General features: G+C 40.7%; 1 protein-coding gene across 1 annotated transcript; it reads right to left on the bottom strand.

Moving 5' to 3' along the window:
• Nucleotides 1-8,598: 8,598 nt before the first annotated feature.
• Nucleotides 8,599-16,818, bottom strand: LOC126397444 (solute carrier family 22 member 13-like). Its single transcript, XM_050056265.1, has 10 exons — nucleotides 16,289-16,818; nucleotides 15,198-15,301; nucleotides 12,638-12,792; nucleotides 12,100-12,271; nucleotides 10,463-10,583; nucleotides 10,272-10,366; nucleotides 9,880-10,094; nucleotides 9,648-9,756; nucleotides 8,773-8,967; nucleotides 8,599-8,661 (listed from the first exon to the last, which is right to left on the bottom strand). The coding sequence occupies exons 1-10, from the start codon at nucleotides 16,661-16,663 to the stop codon at nucleotides 8,628-8,630; spliced, it is 1,575 nt and encodes a 524-aa protein (XP_049912222.1). The 5' UTR covers nucleotides 16,664-16,818; the 3' UTR covers nucleotides 8,599-8,627.
• Nucleotides 16,819-18,220: the final 1,402 nt, after the last annotated feature.

Genomic DNA, 18,220 nt, shown 5'->3' with positions numbered 1-18,220 from the left:
ATTGACATGTGGCTAAATTTATAGTGGTTCCTCATCAAGAACTTAGCTCTAAGTACCATGACTTTGGCACTCTGCATATCATCCTGCCTATTAATATTTAAACCAATGCAACCTAAAAGTGATAGAGTGGCACTCACAGTTCATTCAACCTTATCTTTCAGTCATTTTTTTATCATACCAGTTGGTAAACTTTGAACAAAGTGTCAGTAACTCAGCTCTGATCAGTTCAACTTTATCTAAACAGTATAGTATTCAGAAAACTACAATACAAACTAATACTGAGAGCTTTGTAGTGCAGAGAAAAGACTACTGAGAATAAGTATCACGTGTTCAACAGTATACATGACACCAGCTAACACCTGCACACAAACAGCTTCAAACAGACAGCAATAAATGTAAAGTCAAGTATGGCCTTTTTGGATTTGTGCTGACTGTCTGGTGCAGATATTTGTTATCATTAAGTGAACATTGCTTTTACCCTAGCTGCCCTGTCTGCAAGTCATGTGTTTGGCATTAGGTGACCTCAGTAGCTTTAGCTCTCGTACATGATCAAAAGCAAAAAAAACAACACAAACAAACAACAAAAAAACAACCTTTGACTACTACTGATTATTATTTCAGTTCAAATTAAAAATGATCTGTTAAATTTGTTCAGCACTGTATCTGTTCCTAGGTCCATTCGCTGGTTTTCTAGTATTAAAAAACAGGAAAAAAGGATTATATAGAATTGTTTAAAGTTAATAGTTAGTGTCATGGGGATGGTGTGATGGTAGACATCGAGGAGTCTGATCAGTGGAGCAAGGATGCCCCCCACAAGAGCACACGTGGCATGGAAACCATTCTGCCTGAAAGAATTCACAATGGACTCGTCATCAGAAATCACACAGATGAGATGATTTTATTAATGCTTTAAATTACAGTCCATGAATTACAGTGTTATTATCACATGAGATAGACACATGTTGGGTACCTATGCCCATAGAATTATTTAAAATAAAGGAGAAAGAGAAATGAGAACAAGACAATTGTTTGTTTAAAAGAAATCACACGCAAATACACAGACATGATTTCTATATAACAACAAAATTGGGAAATTTCCAATTATTTGGGAGACAAAAGTGTAAAAAGTTTTTAAATATGGAGAAGTCATTATTAATATAGTGTCCAGTGTTAACCCTTTGTTAAGGCCTTTGCACACTGAGACCGTTTTTTTAAATGTCATCCCGAAAAAAATGGTTACTCAAACCTTGTACAATAATTCCGATGTGTTTTATTATTGTATATAAGTTGCGAAAATTTGCAAAACATGACAAAATGAAAGGACACATTCCCTCTTTTGCCTCTCCACATTCTCCTCCTCTTCATCATCCACCTGAATTTTACCATGTGACCTGTTGAAAGAAGCTATCTGAGTTATTAAATGATTCTGTGAACCCTGTTCCCCTGTCCTGTTGTGGCTGTGTCCCGCTGCCACATTTTCTCCACTGATTCTTGGTCAGACATCTCAGAAAACTTGTTCCGAAAACTTTAATGATGGACTGAAGTTTCGGACTCAGTGTGCAGATGTGACTGACACAATGTGAGGTCATAATTATTTTTAGACATGCCACAATTCGAATGAAAAAGACTCAGACTCAGTGTGCAGCAAGCACGTGCAACTGAAACAAAATATCAGATAAGGAGATCGGTGATTGGAAGCCCTGGGTGATGATGCCCCTCCCATACCGCATCTAACGTTACAAGCATTTCTATAGAAAGCGAAACTTATCTCTGGATGCGCAAGGGCTCTGTGGATGCGCATTCAGCACCAGTAGCCTGGTCCAGTTGTGACTTGTGAGTCGTGAGAGTGACGTTAAATGTTTGTTTTCTTTTTAAATCTTACACCAATAATATTTTCAGTAGTTTTGGAGGGAGGGGTGAGATAAAGGAATGTTAAATGTTAAAATCTTTAACTTAAACTAGTTTTGAAAAATAAAATAAAAAAGTGTTTTATTGCTTCTTAGAATTGTGTCTAAATTCCAAGATGTCTTCCAAATCTCAGTATTATGATATGACATGAATTATATTAAAGGGCCAGTCAGCGGTTTCTGGCGGCATCTGCTGGTCAACCAGTGTGTTGCAACTCTTCCCATAGGGTTTCAATAGGGATTCTGGAACATCCACGAAATTCGACCCATGCTTCTAGGTATATAAAACGTCTCATTCTAAGATAAAGGAGAATGCAGAAATGATCACTTCTGATGTATTATGTGCTATTTGATTATACTTATGAATATTATATTCAGTTTCCTCAAAAAAAAAAAAAAAACATTAGGGGCATCGGTAGCGTAGTGGATAGTCCCGGTGCCCCATGTACAGAGGCGATGCCTCGCTGCAGCGATCGCAGGTTCGACTCCGGCTTGCAAGCCTTTGCTGCACGTCAACCCCCACTCTCCCTCTCTCACCCCATTTCAATCTGTCCTGTCCATTAAAGGCAAAAAGCCCAAAAAAATAATCTTTAAAAAAATATATATATTTAACATTATATTAAGAGCATTTTATTTTCACCACTAGATGCCGCCAGAAACCGCTGACTGGCCCTTTAAACTAATCTGTTGCAGCTAGGTTGTTAGCTAACTATTTATGACTAGTAGCCTACTTTATCAATTTACATTACATACTGTATTGTGCTAGACCCAGTGCCCTTTTCTGCCTTTGAGCCCCTGCCTCTCTATTAGCCTGTGCACAGCCCTGGTGTGTAGAGGCCTTTACATGGTATACAGGATGTAAAATAACGTCATCCATTGTTAACAATATTTTAACAGTATATGCCACATAGTAGGCATGCTGTCAAATAAAGCAGTCTCTTGTCCACCCCACCCCCACAGTAAATATGGGCTTTTATATGTAGCATTGCTTTTTTGCAGTTAATTACACAGTGCAGTCTGTCAACACAATAAATACCATTACACACAGAATGAAATGTGTCAAACTCAACATTTAACAGAGTGTTACCAAGATTTATTAGGTTATAATCACAGGCAGCAGAAAAAGTGACATTATCTTAAAATGCTTGGGTAGAACTCTGCAGTGTAATCGCAGGCAGTAGTTGCATTTTCCCCAGTACGGCTATGATTGTTACCACCGCAGGAAGATCTGGTGGGTACATAACATGAGAGAAGCTTGGCAGTACTTGTCAGAAAAACAGTGAAAAATTAACACCTTTATAACAAATGTTTTCAAATAACAACATAACAAAGTTCTAAAGATACCATGTGGGATAGGAAGGACCACGAGGCAGGGAGCTCCCCCAAAGAACAGGAAGCCTGATTGACATATCCTAATCCAAAGTGTTGATTTAGTGTGGCTAAACACAGTATGTAAGACCGATGCAATGTCTATATAAACCTATGGGTCATTCTCAAACGCAACTTCATACGTGCCGACAAAGAACAATTTTATAGGTCCAGGGAGAGCAGGATACTAGTAAATATCTGAAACCCTTCACATCTAAAAGTACAAACTACAGTATAAAATAGAAAACCAGTATTCAATGTAGCAAGTAAGTAGGCAGGGTATTTACCAGGGGGAGATTCTATCGCAGACCCCAATAATTACCCCCTTGTGAGCCCACTGTGAGCCCTAACACTGAAATCTACACTGCAAGGAGAGGCAAATCTCAAGTGACCACCACCATTAGGCCGACCACACGGCATTCAAGGGTGAGGATCCCATGCGTATTCCCTGCAGCTTGTCCCGCTACCTTTAAACTATGCAAGAAACATCTCCTAGATGCACTGGGACGCATCATCAGTGACGTATCCTGGGATCATCGGGTGTTTCAGGTCTCACAACATCATACACCCTCCCCCAGGCGATCCAGCCAGGGTTGATCAGGCCCCAACTTGCGTCCCAGCAGCAACCCACGGATCAGCCCTCTTAATCCTAAACCACCTCAGTGGCGGATTGAATGGCCTTCTTCTTGGCCGCCCCTGTAATGCCCAATCAGCTGAGGACTCTGCAAAGTAAGCGACCTGCAAAGCCTCTGCAGCCAACTTCTATGGGCTCAAAGAATGTCCTCCAGCCTCTCTCCCTGCACTCCTCCTCCAGCTCCTGGTATTTGGCGCGTTTCGTCTCGTTGGCCTCTTCGATGCGCTCTTCCCAGGGCACCGTGAGTTCCAACACTAGCAGGTGTTTTGAAGCCTCAGATGTTATAAGCAAGTCTGGGCGGAGTGATGTTGTTGCACTGTGCTGTGGGAACCTCAGCTGCTTTCCCACGTCGACCTGCAGCTCCCAGTCAGAGGCTGTGTGGAGGAGGCCTGATATTACCTTTTGACATGCCCAGGGTTTCTCTCCAGCTTTTACAAAGAGGACTACGTTTTTTGGAGCACGATGGTGTTTGCTGGTGGCTGAGGCTAAACTCCCGGCAACTGCCTTAAGTACCTGTTCATGGCGCCACCAATTTAAAGAAATAAAAAACAAAATGAATTTCAGTTGGTTCAGCTCACAATGGTGAAAAGGACAGTACTGAATCCAAGTACGACAGTGTAGCAGCTAGTCATCACAACAACAATACACAATTCATGGACACATCACACTAAGGCTAAGGTTGAGTCCAGTTCAACATGGTAGACAAATTAAGCCAGATGACATAGATTGACTGGTTCAGGCACAGCAGCAGTCTGGCATTTAGTCTGCAGTATCATACCAGTTTAGGCTACCTTGCTCACTCTACGGCTCTGATTAAAGGAGACACTGGGAACATCAGCAGGCTGACTACTCTGGCTCAGACAAGGGGGAGACACGGACTGAATTTTCTAAGGGATCTAGTGATAGGCCTATAGTCAAACAAACACACGCAGTTATCTGTGGCCCTACCTACAGAGCATACACCAGGACACAGCATCACTGCACCTGAATATATGAGGAACTTCATTGGGTTTCAAATCAAACCATACAAACAGTGTTTCTCCCCAGATCTCCCTTACCTGCACACACCAAGCAGTCCTACCACACTTCGACCAGGATTCAGACAAAGGCTGATTGCCCACACCTGTCCTTGTAAAGGCAGGAAACTCTCTCTAACTCTACCTACAGAGGGCAGTGCTCTCCCCCTACATGTCAGCACGAGCCAAACCGATTCCAATAACAGTACTGTTGGTTTGAATAATTCTACCTGAGGTAATGGCTTTTTAGACACAGCACCCTATCATTAGGACAACACATTAAAATATGGAAGCTCCTTTATGACAATGTAAGTCCAGTGTAAACAGACTGTGAAATAGTGTTCCCTTGGTCGCCATAATTCCAAAATAAGTATTAGGAATGCAGTCTGTAATATATAGCAGAATCTACCCCAATAAATACCATTAAATGGTATTACAGAAAAACATTCTTGTTCATAATCTATGATTAAGGGTATTTTTGAGTACATAAAAGTGTGACACATGGTAGTTTGACTCCTTAATTATATATTGACCCCTTAGTCCCCTGTTTGTTTCCTGTCAATATGTACTGAATGATAAAAATACTTACTGTGTATTTCTAGGTTTCTCCTAAAATGCAAATTTGTTACCCCTAAATAATGTTTAGGTTTTCACTTTTAACAAAGTGACAATAAAGGTTGCTATGTGCTAAAAGCACCAGCTATCCCACATTTTATATTGTAATATTTACTGGAAATTACACGCAGTATAGGCAAATGCAAAGAGGTAGTTATTATCAGAAACTTTTAGCTCCAGTTTGCAAATTTGGGTTCAGGTCATTAAATAACCCATATGTTTACAGGATTGGTTCACATAATGGCCGGGTAGGTGCAGGCTTTATAAAACCCTGACCCGTGAACCACCAGTGTGTTTGTTGGATTGTAAATAAAAAACAAACAAAAAAATAACTTTTGCTTTTGTGATGCCACAATACTTCAAATTATTTTATATAATCTAAAGACGTGCATTTATTACACACAGGGTGATGTCACATTATATTGCATCTCATCACGTAACTGTTCGTTCATTCATTCATTTTCCGTAACCGCTTTTCCTGTTGGTGGTTGCAGGGGTGCTGGAGCCTATCCCAGCTGACATTGGGCGAGAGGCAGGGCACACCCTGGACAGGTCACCAGACTATCACAGGGCTGACACGTAAGGACAGAACCATTCACACTCACATTCACACCTATGGACAATTTTGAGTCACCAGTTAACCTGCATGTCTTTGGATAATGGGAGGAAGCCGGAGTACCCCTAGAAAACTCATGCTGACACAGGGAGAACATGCAAACTCTGCACAGAGGGGCTCCCCCACCTCAGGGTCCAAACCCTATACTATCTGTAGATCCCTTTCCACAACACTATGAAGTAAGCGAATTGAGAATAAACTGTGTGAGCTGCAGCAATATTTGCCACAGAACACAACACAATCTTGCCATAACCCTAGGGGAGCTGTAGGATACACCAGTGTGTCCTCGCTTTAAGCTCCTCCAAAAGCATCCTCTCCTAGTCTCCTAGAGGTGCAATCACGGAATTGGAAGATCCTTCATGATCAGGGATTGATTTCAGGGTCACGTGAGAAGAGAGGAGGCGAGTAAGCATAATTAGGCATAATGAAAAGGACTGTTTGTCTCTCATCTGTCAGGTTTGTCCCACACTCCAAGATCCAGTCAGTGTTACGGTGGTGTGGAAAGCTCGTTCCTGTAAACACCTGACCAATCTTGTTAAAGCAGCATATATGGTGGGGATGCAATGCAGCCAATAAGCATTTCTGAAACAAACCAAACTCCCCAATCTCCTGTCCTATCTGTCCACATATGTTTGTAATAATAATTATAATAATAATAATAATAATAACTTTATTTATATAGCACCTTTCAAAACAACTGTTACAAAGTGCTTCACAAATGAAACAGTTAAAATAAGCAACAATCAACAAGCAAAATCACAATCAGGAGTCAACAAATTAAACAAAGGCCATGCGATAAAAGTAAGTTTTGAGAGCTGATTTAAAAGTAATAAGTGAATTTTCATGTCTGAGTTCCTCAGGTAAGCAGGTGAAATGTGTTCATGTTTTTGGGCTCTAGTTAAAAGTCTGGCTGCAGCATTTTGGACACCCCGAAGCCGTTGAATCAAATTTTGTCCCAGGCAAGTAAACACAGCATTACAATAGTCCAGACGAGACATTATAAATGCATGAATCACTTTTTGAAGATCATTAAAAGAAATAAAATATCTGATTCTAGAGATGTTTCTCAGATGAAAAAAGCACGTTAGCTTTTTAACATGGGACTCAAGAGTGAGGTTCTCATCCAAAATAACTCCAAGGCTCTTAACAGTGCTAACAACGTGTTGGGCTAAAGAGCCAAGAGCAGGCAGACCAAGAACTGTGAGAGTGCTCAGGGCTTATAATAAGGACCTCTGTTTTAGAGGGGTTCAGCTGGAGAAAATCCAGTGCCATCCAGTCCTTAACCGCAGCTAAGCAATTATGCAGGGCAGATAATTTAGCTGATTCTGATGGTTTGCAGGACAAGTACAGCTGAGTGTCATCAGTGTAACAATGAAATGAAATATCATATTGTCTAATAATGTGGCCCAAGGGAAGCAAATACAAAGAGAATAAAATTGGACCAAGAATGGATCTCTGTGGCACTCCAAACATAGACCGGGCTTGAGATTATTTGAAACCATTGACAGACAGAAAATTTTCTATCTGAAAAGTATGAAGTGAACTACTGGAGGGCAGTTCCAGAGATACCAACCCAGGTTCTCAATCTTTCAATAATGATGCTATGGTCCACCGTATCAAACGCCGTGCTAAGATCAGGTAGAACCAGAATTGAGGATTCACCACACTCTGCCTTCATCAATATATCATTGATGTGGCTTAATTTTCAGAGGTCCCTCATCAAAGTGGGGGAGATGGATGTGCTGAGTTAAGGTAGGTGTTGATATACTTCATCTCACTAATTCATTTTTCACTCAGCATGTTATATAAGGGTGATATGGCGCTGGATCATAGCTGTTGTCTTTTAGTACTGTTGGCACAGGTCCACTGACTGTAAAAGCTGGTCTGTATAAAATAATAAAAGTGGCAATAACATAGATAACGATAATATATGTAACTCTACATAACTTATGTAGCCATAAAATACAATCAGACCACTATAACTACCAGTTATCTGGAACAGAGTCTATAATGGGAAAACAAAAGGTGAGGCACAGTTAAAAGTCCAAGAGCAAAATATGCTTCAAGTTTAATCTTGACACCGATGACTGAGATCAGATGATACAACAAATGATTTTATAACAACTACACATATGCAGAATTTTAAATATAAACAAAGTCAAATTATGAAAATATCAAAATCTTCTGTACAGGCAAAATAAATCTAACAGACTGTAGATAACCAACAAAAAACTTTATTTAATAACTTACAAATGAAAAAGTTATTTATTTGAAGCTTTAACTTTTGGTGGCTGCACACTGATAAATCCCTGTTAAATAAATCAATTAGAAATCAGTTAACTGAAACAACAAGAAATTATAGTTGATAGTTTCATACCTGATTATAAATAAGGAAAAAATAAACTATAAACATCTGATTATGAATTCAGTACAGATTAAAGCTTGTGTCCTTGAGTAATATGTGTAGCACTTTATCTGTTCGCAGCAGGTCCAATACCTGGTTTCCTAAAATTAATAAAAGAAAAAAGGATTATTAACACATAGAATAGTTTAGCTTAAAATAGTTAATGTAATTTGAATATGTATGTATATATTTTCAAATCCAGCATAACTCACTTGAGTTCAGCGTGGTCCTGCAGTTCAACATTGAGGGTTTCAGGCAGTAGTAAAGAGAAACCTGCAGCAGCAATGGGGACAACGCCGTATATCAGCATGGGGATGATGTGATGGTAGACGTCCAGGAGCCTGATCAGTGGAGCGAGGATGCCCCCCACACGAGCACACATGGAGTTTACACCTACACCATTCTGCCTGAAAGAATTCATAATGGACTCGTCAGGAATCAAACACTGATTGGGATGATTTTAGTAACTATAGATGAAATATCAAGAAAATACATAGTGGGTACCTATACAAACACAGATATGTACAAGGGGAAGAAGACAACAGACTAGAAGAAAAAGGCAGTAATAACTTTTAACTAACAATATCTTTTAAATTCCTTAATATTAAAGGATAACTTTGGCACCTTCTTAACCTGGACAGCATTTACTCATTCATCCTCATTCACATCAGCCTCTTTGATCAATCTACATGGGGAAATAGGCTCCAGCTTGAAAAATGCCAAAGTTATCCTTTAATTAGGGACCAAAGTGAGTCATTACTGCGTAAAAAGGAGATACAGGAAATTCAAGTGTAGGTTTTTGAATATGGAGTATTCATTGTTGTTAATGTAGTGTCCAGTGTTTAGTATTTACAGTAGTTACACAATATTAAAAAAGCAGTCTCTTGTTCACCCTCTTTTTAAGATACTAAGAACATCACTAAGTATTGGAAACGCAGTCTAGCGTTGCTGTTTGTGGTATAATTACACATTTATCACAATAAATGTAATTTAATGGAAAACTAAATGTATCTCAGTATTTAGACAGATACCAGTGTTACTATTTTTTTGATGTAATCATCACAAGGAGCAGAAAAAGTGGCATTACCTTAAAATGGTTGGGTATAACTCTGCAGTGTAAACGTAGGCTGTGCTGAAAGCGGCAGCAGCAGCAAATTTCCCAATTACGGCTATGATTGTTACCACCACAGGAAGATCTGATGGGTAGATAATATGTTATGAAACCATACACTGTACCTGTCAGATAAACACTGAAAAATTCACACCTTTATAACAAATGTTTTCAGATCATGAGAACATATCTGAGGTTTCGAAGATACCTTTTGGAACAGCAAGGACCAGGAGGCATGCAGCACCCCCAAAGAACAGGTAGCCTACTTGACATTTTCTCCTTCCAATATGTTGAACTAGGGTCAAAACACTCAGGTTTGCCGGTACTTCGACAACACCAAAGATGAACTGTGTGAGGTAGATATTCAGGCCGAAACTGCCAACATTCAGGCTCAGTCCATAATACAGAAGACTTATTGAGAACCTAGTGTTGGAGAGTCAGAAATACATTCAGTTAAACAGTATCATTGTGACAAATGTGTGCTATTAAACCTGTAGCTATTGCATATCATTGCTAAACATGAATGATGTATCTGTATAATGATCGCCAGACTGTCAAAGACAGTGGTATGAACAATAATCTCAATTAAAGAAGACGTACCAGTTATAGCCCATTATGAAAGTACGTTTTCTCAAATACGATATTCGGAAGATGTCCGACACGTTTCTTCTCTCCACTGTTCCCTCCATTTCAAGCTAAAAAAGTAAGAGTTCAATTTTAGAAAATGTTCACATATGACAAAAAGGTTTGTATATTTTGGCAGAAGTCAAAGTGTGTTTGATGCAGCTCACCTTGTCCAGCAGATGTTCTGGGACCGTCTTCCCATTAACCTTGGCTGCTCTCTGGAGCTCCTTTTGTGCCTCCACCTTCCTGCCGTGGGTCATCAGCCAGCGAGCTGACTCCGGGAGAAACCTGATGGAACACAAGTTCAAAATGACAAACCATGACTGTGATGTTAAGCCCAGTTCAGACCAAAGATTCACGATGAGACAAAACCATTTTAGAACAATGGTGAGAAAAGTTGCAGCGGTCTGAACTCAACTTATTATTGACTAACTTATTGGCAAGTCTAACAGTGTGTTCACACCGGGCGCGAGTAAAATATTCGCCTCGCTCTACTCGCGCGAGTTTGACCGCTGGAATATTTGTTTTTACTCGCGACATTCACGCGAGTCATTCGCGCGAGTAACAGTGTGTTCACACCGCTAGTAAATCAGACAAGTATGCCGGCCGGAAAGCAAGCTACATCGGTTGTGCTAACTGGGGCTAATGCTAGTGCTAACTTTGTTGATAGAAACGTACAGCCGATAGTTGGAATCAATTTTCAAAACTTACCAGGCAGACCGACCTCCTCACTCACTTTCCTCCACGCCAGGTCTTTCTTGGTCCGAAGCTTATAATTTGGGGACGTAACGTCATAAAGCTCAGGGTGGCCACAAACAGCTATTATTAGCTTGTCCTCCATTTTCGGAACAACGCGGGGCAGTTGTTGACCATTGAGGTCCATCCAGATGTGGCAGAGAAGTGTGTGAAGGCTACCTGCGTTCTCCATAACCCAGACACCTGCAGTGAGGGCGAGCATCCCAGTCGCCGTCGGTGAAGTGGAGCCTGCATTGAATATTAGCACCAAAATAAATATCCATCTGTCTCCGGTGAGTTTTTTGCGTGTGAAAATCAATAAATATTCACTGTATCCGGCAAGTCACATGTCGCCTGAATGAATGTTGTTTACTACAACGGCAGCAGCACGTCAGTGACGTCGGTGACGACAGGAAAATCTCAACGCTGATAGGCTGCCCCGACACAGCATCAAGCGAATATTTCGCTCAAGTTCAATATTTTGAACTTGCGCGAAGAGGCGAATGACGCGAATTTCGCGTGTTTGCTCCATTCGCGTCGCGTCATTCGCGTCGTTTGCGCCGTTCGCGCCGCTGGCACAAATTTGCGTCTATTCGCGTCTTTACATTGACTTTGTATGTAATCTTATCGCGCGAAAAATTCGCCTCGCGCCCGGTGTGAACACACTGTTACAGTCCATCTGATGCCCATTTTGTTTCTCTTTTTCACCATTTCATCACTACTACAAATGCAACTGTAGCCAGTATCTCACTATCACTATCCTCATTCATATTTTAAGAAGTGACAAATTATATTCATCCACAAAATTAGCCTGAAAAGCTGGAAAGCAGAACAGAAGTACAGAGAGTTGTCGCATAGAGATGATACACCGTCTTATCTAGTTGCAGTGGTGTGAACCAGCAGATTTTCAGAACTTTTCAGAACAGAACGTTGCAGGTAGTTGCATGTTTCAACTCATCTCGTTGAAAAACTTTGGTCTAAACTGGGCTTTAGAATTAAAACCTCTTTGTTTTTTGCTTGATGCACTTTATGAACTTGTTGAAGTATTGCGCTCTGAGAGGCTGCTCACCAGTACAAGAATCCTAGGAGGAGGAGAATAGGACTGTAGAGCACCAGCTGCAGGATCCTCCAGTTGGGGGTTAAATAGGCAATGCCAGACAACAGCATCAGTCCAGCAGGAAAGAACAAAATGATGGACATTGTGCAAAGAGCAGACTTAGATGAGTGAGTCCACTCCACTCCTATAAAACAGATGATCACACATTATTTTATTTCAGTGGTAACAACAGTGTTGAGTTAATAGCCTCGCACTGATAAGAATGTTTATATATTTTTACAAATGTATGACTAGCAGTTGCCTGCTCAGTGTCACAGTCATGCAATGTGGAATTGAAGCTACTGATAAAAAAGATGAAGAGGTGAAAGACACGATTCAAATCTTCCAGGTTTACTTTATATGCAGATGAGCTACAGGTGTCTCTGATGATCCCGATGTTAGGCATCCATGTCAACCCCCCCAACACTATCATCTCTCTCATTAGTTCTGATTTTAGCATTTCTACTTCATTCAATGAGTGTCCTTAGTCACAGATGAACAGGGTACTTACCCATCACAGATGTGTTCATTATAATGACACCTCCTGAACTCCCACAGAAAAATTTTAAGACCATGTAAACATAGATGTTTGGCGAGAAAGCAGCACCCACGCCAGACAATAGTAGGACAAAGAGGCAGAGGAGGATTGCAAAGCGTCGCCCGAACCTACAAACAGAGAAGAGTATTTGTTTTGTTTTAAAGGATAAAAGGTGAATCTAAATACTATTTATCTTTCACTGTTTGCTTGTCATAGAAGGAGATAGATTATTGGGTAGATGATCCCTTAAAGAAGTATTTCATTACTGAAAACACAGCTTTTCATGTAACTATGCTGTCTATGCAGTAAAAAGATGTAAATACTTTTGAAATTGGTGCTATACCACCCGAGAAAACAGAGGAAACTGGCTGTAGCATTTGCTTTCACCTGAGTGGTAGAAAACCCACAACTACCAGAATGCACTGTAGCACAACGGACCACCTGGCCACTTCAACACAGGAAACACATGACCACAGCCGTACCAACCACTAAGGTCACCGACGTCAGAGGTGTATACTTAACATGACGTCAGAGGTGTATACTTAAAATTAACTTCACCTCCTTGTGGAAAAGATATTATGACGCCAAGAGAATGATCAACTTGCTCCTCTGATAACAGGCGTTGGTTGTGTGTCAATATGTGGGTGGATAGTGAAGTAAATGCTAGACACAGTGGTTCTTGGGTAGGGTGTTTCAGGAATGTCAGGAAACCGGCAGGCAGAATTTAATGCGATCAATGTAAAGCGAGAAACTATAAATGAGGTGAGGTGACATTCCAACAATCTAGTTACATGATGTAACTAGATAGTTTTACAGGTAGACTGTAATTCAGTGTTATTCATCCACAGTCATTTATCATTTGATGAGAATTATTACAGCTCGTCTTGCGCTGCTGTTGTGCTTGTGCAGTGAACTAACCCTTTGCTGCCTCGAATAGTCAAATATCAATTGACCCTGCTTATCCAGGCCTAGTCATGGGGGCAGTAGGCTTAGCAAGGTAGTCCAGACGTCCCTCTTTGCAGCAATGTTTTTGAGGTGTTTTTAGGCCAGATGAGACATATATAATCCCTCTAGCATGTTCTGGCTCTACCCGAGGGTCTCCCACCTGTTGGACACACCCAGAAAACCTCTTACAGGCATTGCCCAGGCAGATCCTGGTCTGGGAGATCAGATGCCCAAACCACCTCAACTGGCCCCTTGCAATGTGAAGAAGCAGCGGCTCCACTCTGAGCTCCTTAGCCTATCTCTAAGACTGGGCCGAGCCATCCTACGGAGGAAACTCATTTTGGCCGTGTGTACCCACTATCTAATTCTTTTGGTCACTACCCAAATCTCATGACCATAGGTGAGGGTGGGAACATAGATGGACCGATAAATTGCGAGCCTTGTCTTCCAGCTCAGCTCCCCCTTCACCACAACAGTCTGGCGAAACACCTGCATCAATGCTGACGCTGCACTAAACTGCCTGTCCATCTTACGCTCCATTCTACCCTTAATTGTACACAAGACACTGAGATACTAGAACTCCTTCACTTGTGGCAGTAGGTTACTCCCAACTCCAAGGGGGCAGTCCACTTTTTTTTCCCAGCAGAGAACCATGTCCTTAAACTTGGAGACACTGAAGATCGTGGTTTAGGTTCAAATAATGTTGACTTTTGGTTTCACAAAGCCCAGTCTCACTCCCAAGTCTTTGAAATTCGGTGCTTGGGCAGTCACTTGTGGCGTCAGAAACCAACCAAAAAAGGCGTCCATTAACTTCTGCCTGATATGCAGCCGGTTGCCATTATATTTTAACAGCGCTTGGCGGAGTCAGGGGGGAAACGCGGCAGGACGGGGACGAAATGTCGCATCCCGTAAGATTCTAAAGCCAAAACCTGTTCTACTTTACAAAACCTAACCAAGCGTTTTTGTTGCCTAAACCTTATCACATGCGTTGAGGGAAAAAAACGTCAATTCATGGTGTTGTAGCGACGTAGTGCAAACGATAAATTTCCTGTGAAAAGGTAGACAATGCACGTGACAGACAGAACTTGACACACGTCCCACAACATCAACAACCAACGCACCCAGGGTATCTTGCACATCGTATGTGGACGTGGAAAGTCCATGACCAAGCACGTCAATATGTGACAAGGTCAGAGTGAGAATGTGTTGTTTCACATGGAACCTCCTGGGCTAAAGTCCTGTGTTTGTTTGTATGTTTTGTTTCTAGCTCTTCATACTAAGTCAGTCGCTCTGAGCACCTAATATTGCTGACAATGGGTTTACATTGGGGTTAACCGAAAGCCAGGGTGTCTCATACAAACGCTTGAGAGTGTCTTGTGCATCTATATGTGATGCCGAGGGCCACTGACCAAGTTATTGTATTTGACAAGCTGGGAATGACGACGCGTTGGGTGACACCCACAAGTCTTGTAAAATTATAATTATCAAGGTGACAGCTGCTGTGAAATCAAAATCCCCTTCAGTCATACAAAGAATGACAACTATTGCTTACGTTGGAGGTTGAAGTGTATATGTTATTGGTCCTCACCTGTCAGAAATTGCCCCAAACGTCAACGCTCCAAACAGAAAACCTGCCATGTAGATGGACTGTGAGGCCTCGATCATACCGTTCTTGTCACAAACCAGATCAAACTGAAAAGAGAAAAGGATTTTGAAAAGAGGAGAAAGGACAGTGGTGGACCAACATGAAAGTTCATGAAAGCATCACTTGAGAAAAGTACAGATATCTTACCAGAAAATGACTTTGGTAGAAGTTAAAGTCACCTATTAGAATATTACTTGAGTAAAAGTCTCAAAGTATCTGATATATTTTGTACTTAAGAATCAAAAGTTATTTTGTGATATTAAATGTTCTGAAGTATTTAAAATAAAAGTACAAGTGCTGTTAATGAAAAGCAAGCGATCAGAATTTTGAGAATTATTAAGTTTATTTTCTCTTACAATATAAACCAACTTAAAGGATTTCAAAAAACCTTTGACCTCTAGCACTGACACACAAATCTGTCACAAATCTGTATCTCATTGAATTACTACCCACCCTCTCTGCTGTGTGACTCCATTTTCTGCATCATGCAGTCAGCCTCATCGGCGAGTGAAATTCTACTCACATAGCTGCTAGCATGTAGCATACCCTTACGTCATGAACCTATGACCTCATTTGCAAGCTAGGACCACTGATTCACCAAACCTGATTTTATTTTGTNCATCGGCGAGTGAAATTCTACTCACATAGCTGCTAGCATGTAGCATACCCTTACGTCATGAACCTATGACCTCATTTGCAAGCTAGGACCACTGATTCACCAAACCTGATTTTATTTTGTAGTAATGAAGTAATGAAGATGCTTAGGGGAAATGTGTTAGAGTAATAGTATGTATTGTACTTCAGATATGTAGTGGAGTTAAAGTAAAAGTTGACAGATATTTAAAAACTTACATAAAGTACAAATACTTCCGAAAACATTTAAGCACTGTAACTATGTATTTTTTACTTTGTCTTACTTCACAGATCAAAGAAAGAAAGTAGGGGTATGGCAAGGAATTACAGTCTTATTACACAGAGCTGAGAGACTGAGGGTCTTGAGTCTACTAGGGGCCCTTAGCTGTTAGGTTGCTTACCTCTGACATAATGCTCGAAGCACCTACGGGTGTCTCATAGTCCCATCCATCTGTGCATCCTGTTGTAGTGTTAATCCCATATGCTTCAATAGTTTCCAAATCCAAATCCACAGGTGTGAACATTTTACAGCTTTCATACTTCCCATCCTCGTTCACTGGGATGGTGAGATTTCTTCGTCTTTCATCTGTCAGGTTTGGCCCACGCTCCAAGATCCAGTCAGTGTTACAGTGATGTGGAAAGCTCACTCCTGCAAACACCTGACCGATCACATCAAAAGCAGCATATATGGTGGGGATGCATAATGCAGCCAATAACCGTTTCTGAAACAAACCAAACTCCCCAACCTCCTTTAGGATCTGCCCGAAGCTGCTCATAGTGATGTGCGGATAAATCTACCAATGTTCTCCTTCAGAGTGCAGTGTGGGAGATGGATGTGTCCGGTTTAACATGCAGTATATCTTATCTAATTTATTAATAGTTAACCCAGCACATTATGATTTTGATATGGCACTGGGTTTAACTCATCTTTTATCAGGGAACAACACTTCCTCCATCAACTTGATCCACCGTAAAAGTTCATTTGGATAAACTAGTAAAATGAGAAATAACACAGATAATGGCAATACAGGGTAACTTTACTCACCTCAGCTTCAACTTGTAAAGCCATAAAATGCAGTGAGGATACTATCACTATCCGATATCTGGTATGGAGCCTTAATCAGGAGGGAACATGAGGTCAGGCATTGTCAAAAGTTAGAAAAATAAAACCCCCAGTTGGTAACAAGAGTTAACTCGGTGGGCCTCGACAAGGCTGCTTTTTTCAAGATGAGAGCCCCCAGTTGGTAACAGGAGTTTCACAGGTGCTCCTATCAACATGTAACTAAATTTGCAGTGCTTCCTTTTCAAAGGGCAATGTGAGAGACACTAACAAAGTAATTTACCTTGGTAATTAATATTTAACTTATGTGTTATGTGGTACTTGAATTCATGTTTTAGTAGGAAACAACAGCTGATTCATTGTCCTGCCAATTGTAAAATTTGGGATAGTGTGTCAATAAATGAGCACCAACACAGATAATGACAATAACACCACTTAAGGGGAAGCACAGATAACATAACGCAGTGGTTCCCAAGTGAAGGCTCGCGGTCCAAAAGTGTGTTGCGGATCCATTCTGAATGGACCACAAGTGACTTGTAAACGTGTCACATTTGTAAAAAGACACACTTTATTTTGAAGTATGGTGAATTTCAGGCACAAAGATTTTATTTTGAAGTCCCGTTTCCTGCTGTAGAGTGAATGAATAACAGCTACTTAACAGAGTCAGCAAACTAGCTCAACAACATGGCCAAACCTTATACAGTCTATGGGCCAAACACAGTTCTGACACTGAATATAATAAACTGTGTGGACCTTGAACAAATAACTAAGGAGAAATCTGGACCCCGTGGCTGGACCAGTTGGGAGCCACTGACATAAGATGCTAGCAGAGGGACCACAATGACATACAGGAGACAATGACAGAGGAAATAGTACAAACATAAATCAATCAGACTACCAACACATTCAGACCTATAATATGGAGCCTATAACAGTAAAAACGAAAGGTTCAGTACAGGCTTTTTAGACACAGCACCCTATCATTAGGACAACACATTAAAATATGGAAGCTCCTTTATGACAATGTAAGTCCAGTGTAAACAGACTGTAAAATAGTGTTCCCTTGGTCGCCATAATTCCAAAATAAGTATTAGGAATGCAGTCTGTAATATATAGCAGAATCTACCCCAATAAATACCATTAAATGGTATTACAGAAAAACATTCTTGTTCATAATCTATGATTAAGGGTATTTTTGAGTACATAAAAGTGTGACACATGGTAGTTTGACTCCTTAATTATATATTGACCCCTTAGTCCCCTGTTTGTTTCC

This window comes from Epinephelus moara, chromosome 11 (genome assembly GCF_006386435.1).
Source record: "Epinephelus moara isolate mb chromosome 11, YSFRI_EMoa_1.0, whole genome shotgun sequence".
Classification (NCBI taxonomy): Eukaryota; Metazoa; Chordata; class Actinopteri; order Perciformes; family Serranidae; genus Epinephelus; species Epinephelus moara.
Note: the sequence above shows the minus strand (reverse complement) of the source record. Positions and strands in the feature narration are given on the sequence as shown.

Excerpts from the sequence above, each read along its gene's own strand:
- LOC126397444 (XM_050056265.1), bottom strand. The coding sequence starts at position 16,663 with ATGAGCAGCTTCGGGCAGATCCTAAAGGAGGTTGGGGAGTTTGGTTTG. Across the intron at positions 12,272-12,637 it reads AATGAACACATCTGTGATGG|GAGTGGAGTGGACTCACTCA; the intron begins GTAAGTACCCTG and ends TCTGTTTTATAG. Across the intron at positions 8,662-8,772 it reads CAGGACCACGCTGAACTCAA|GAAACCAGGTATTGGACCTG; the intron begins GTGAGTTATGCT and ends TATTAATTTTAG.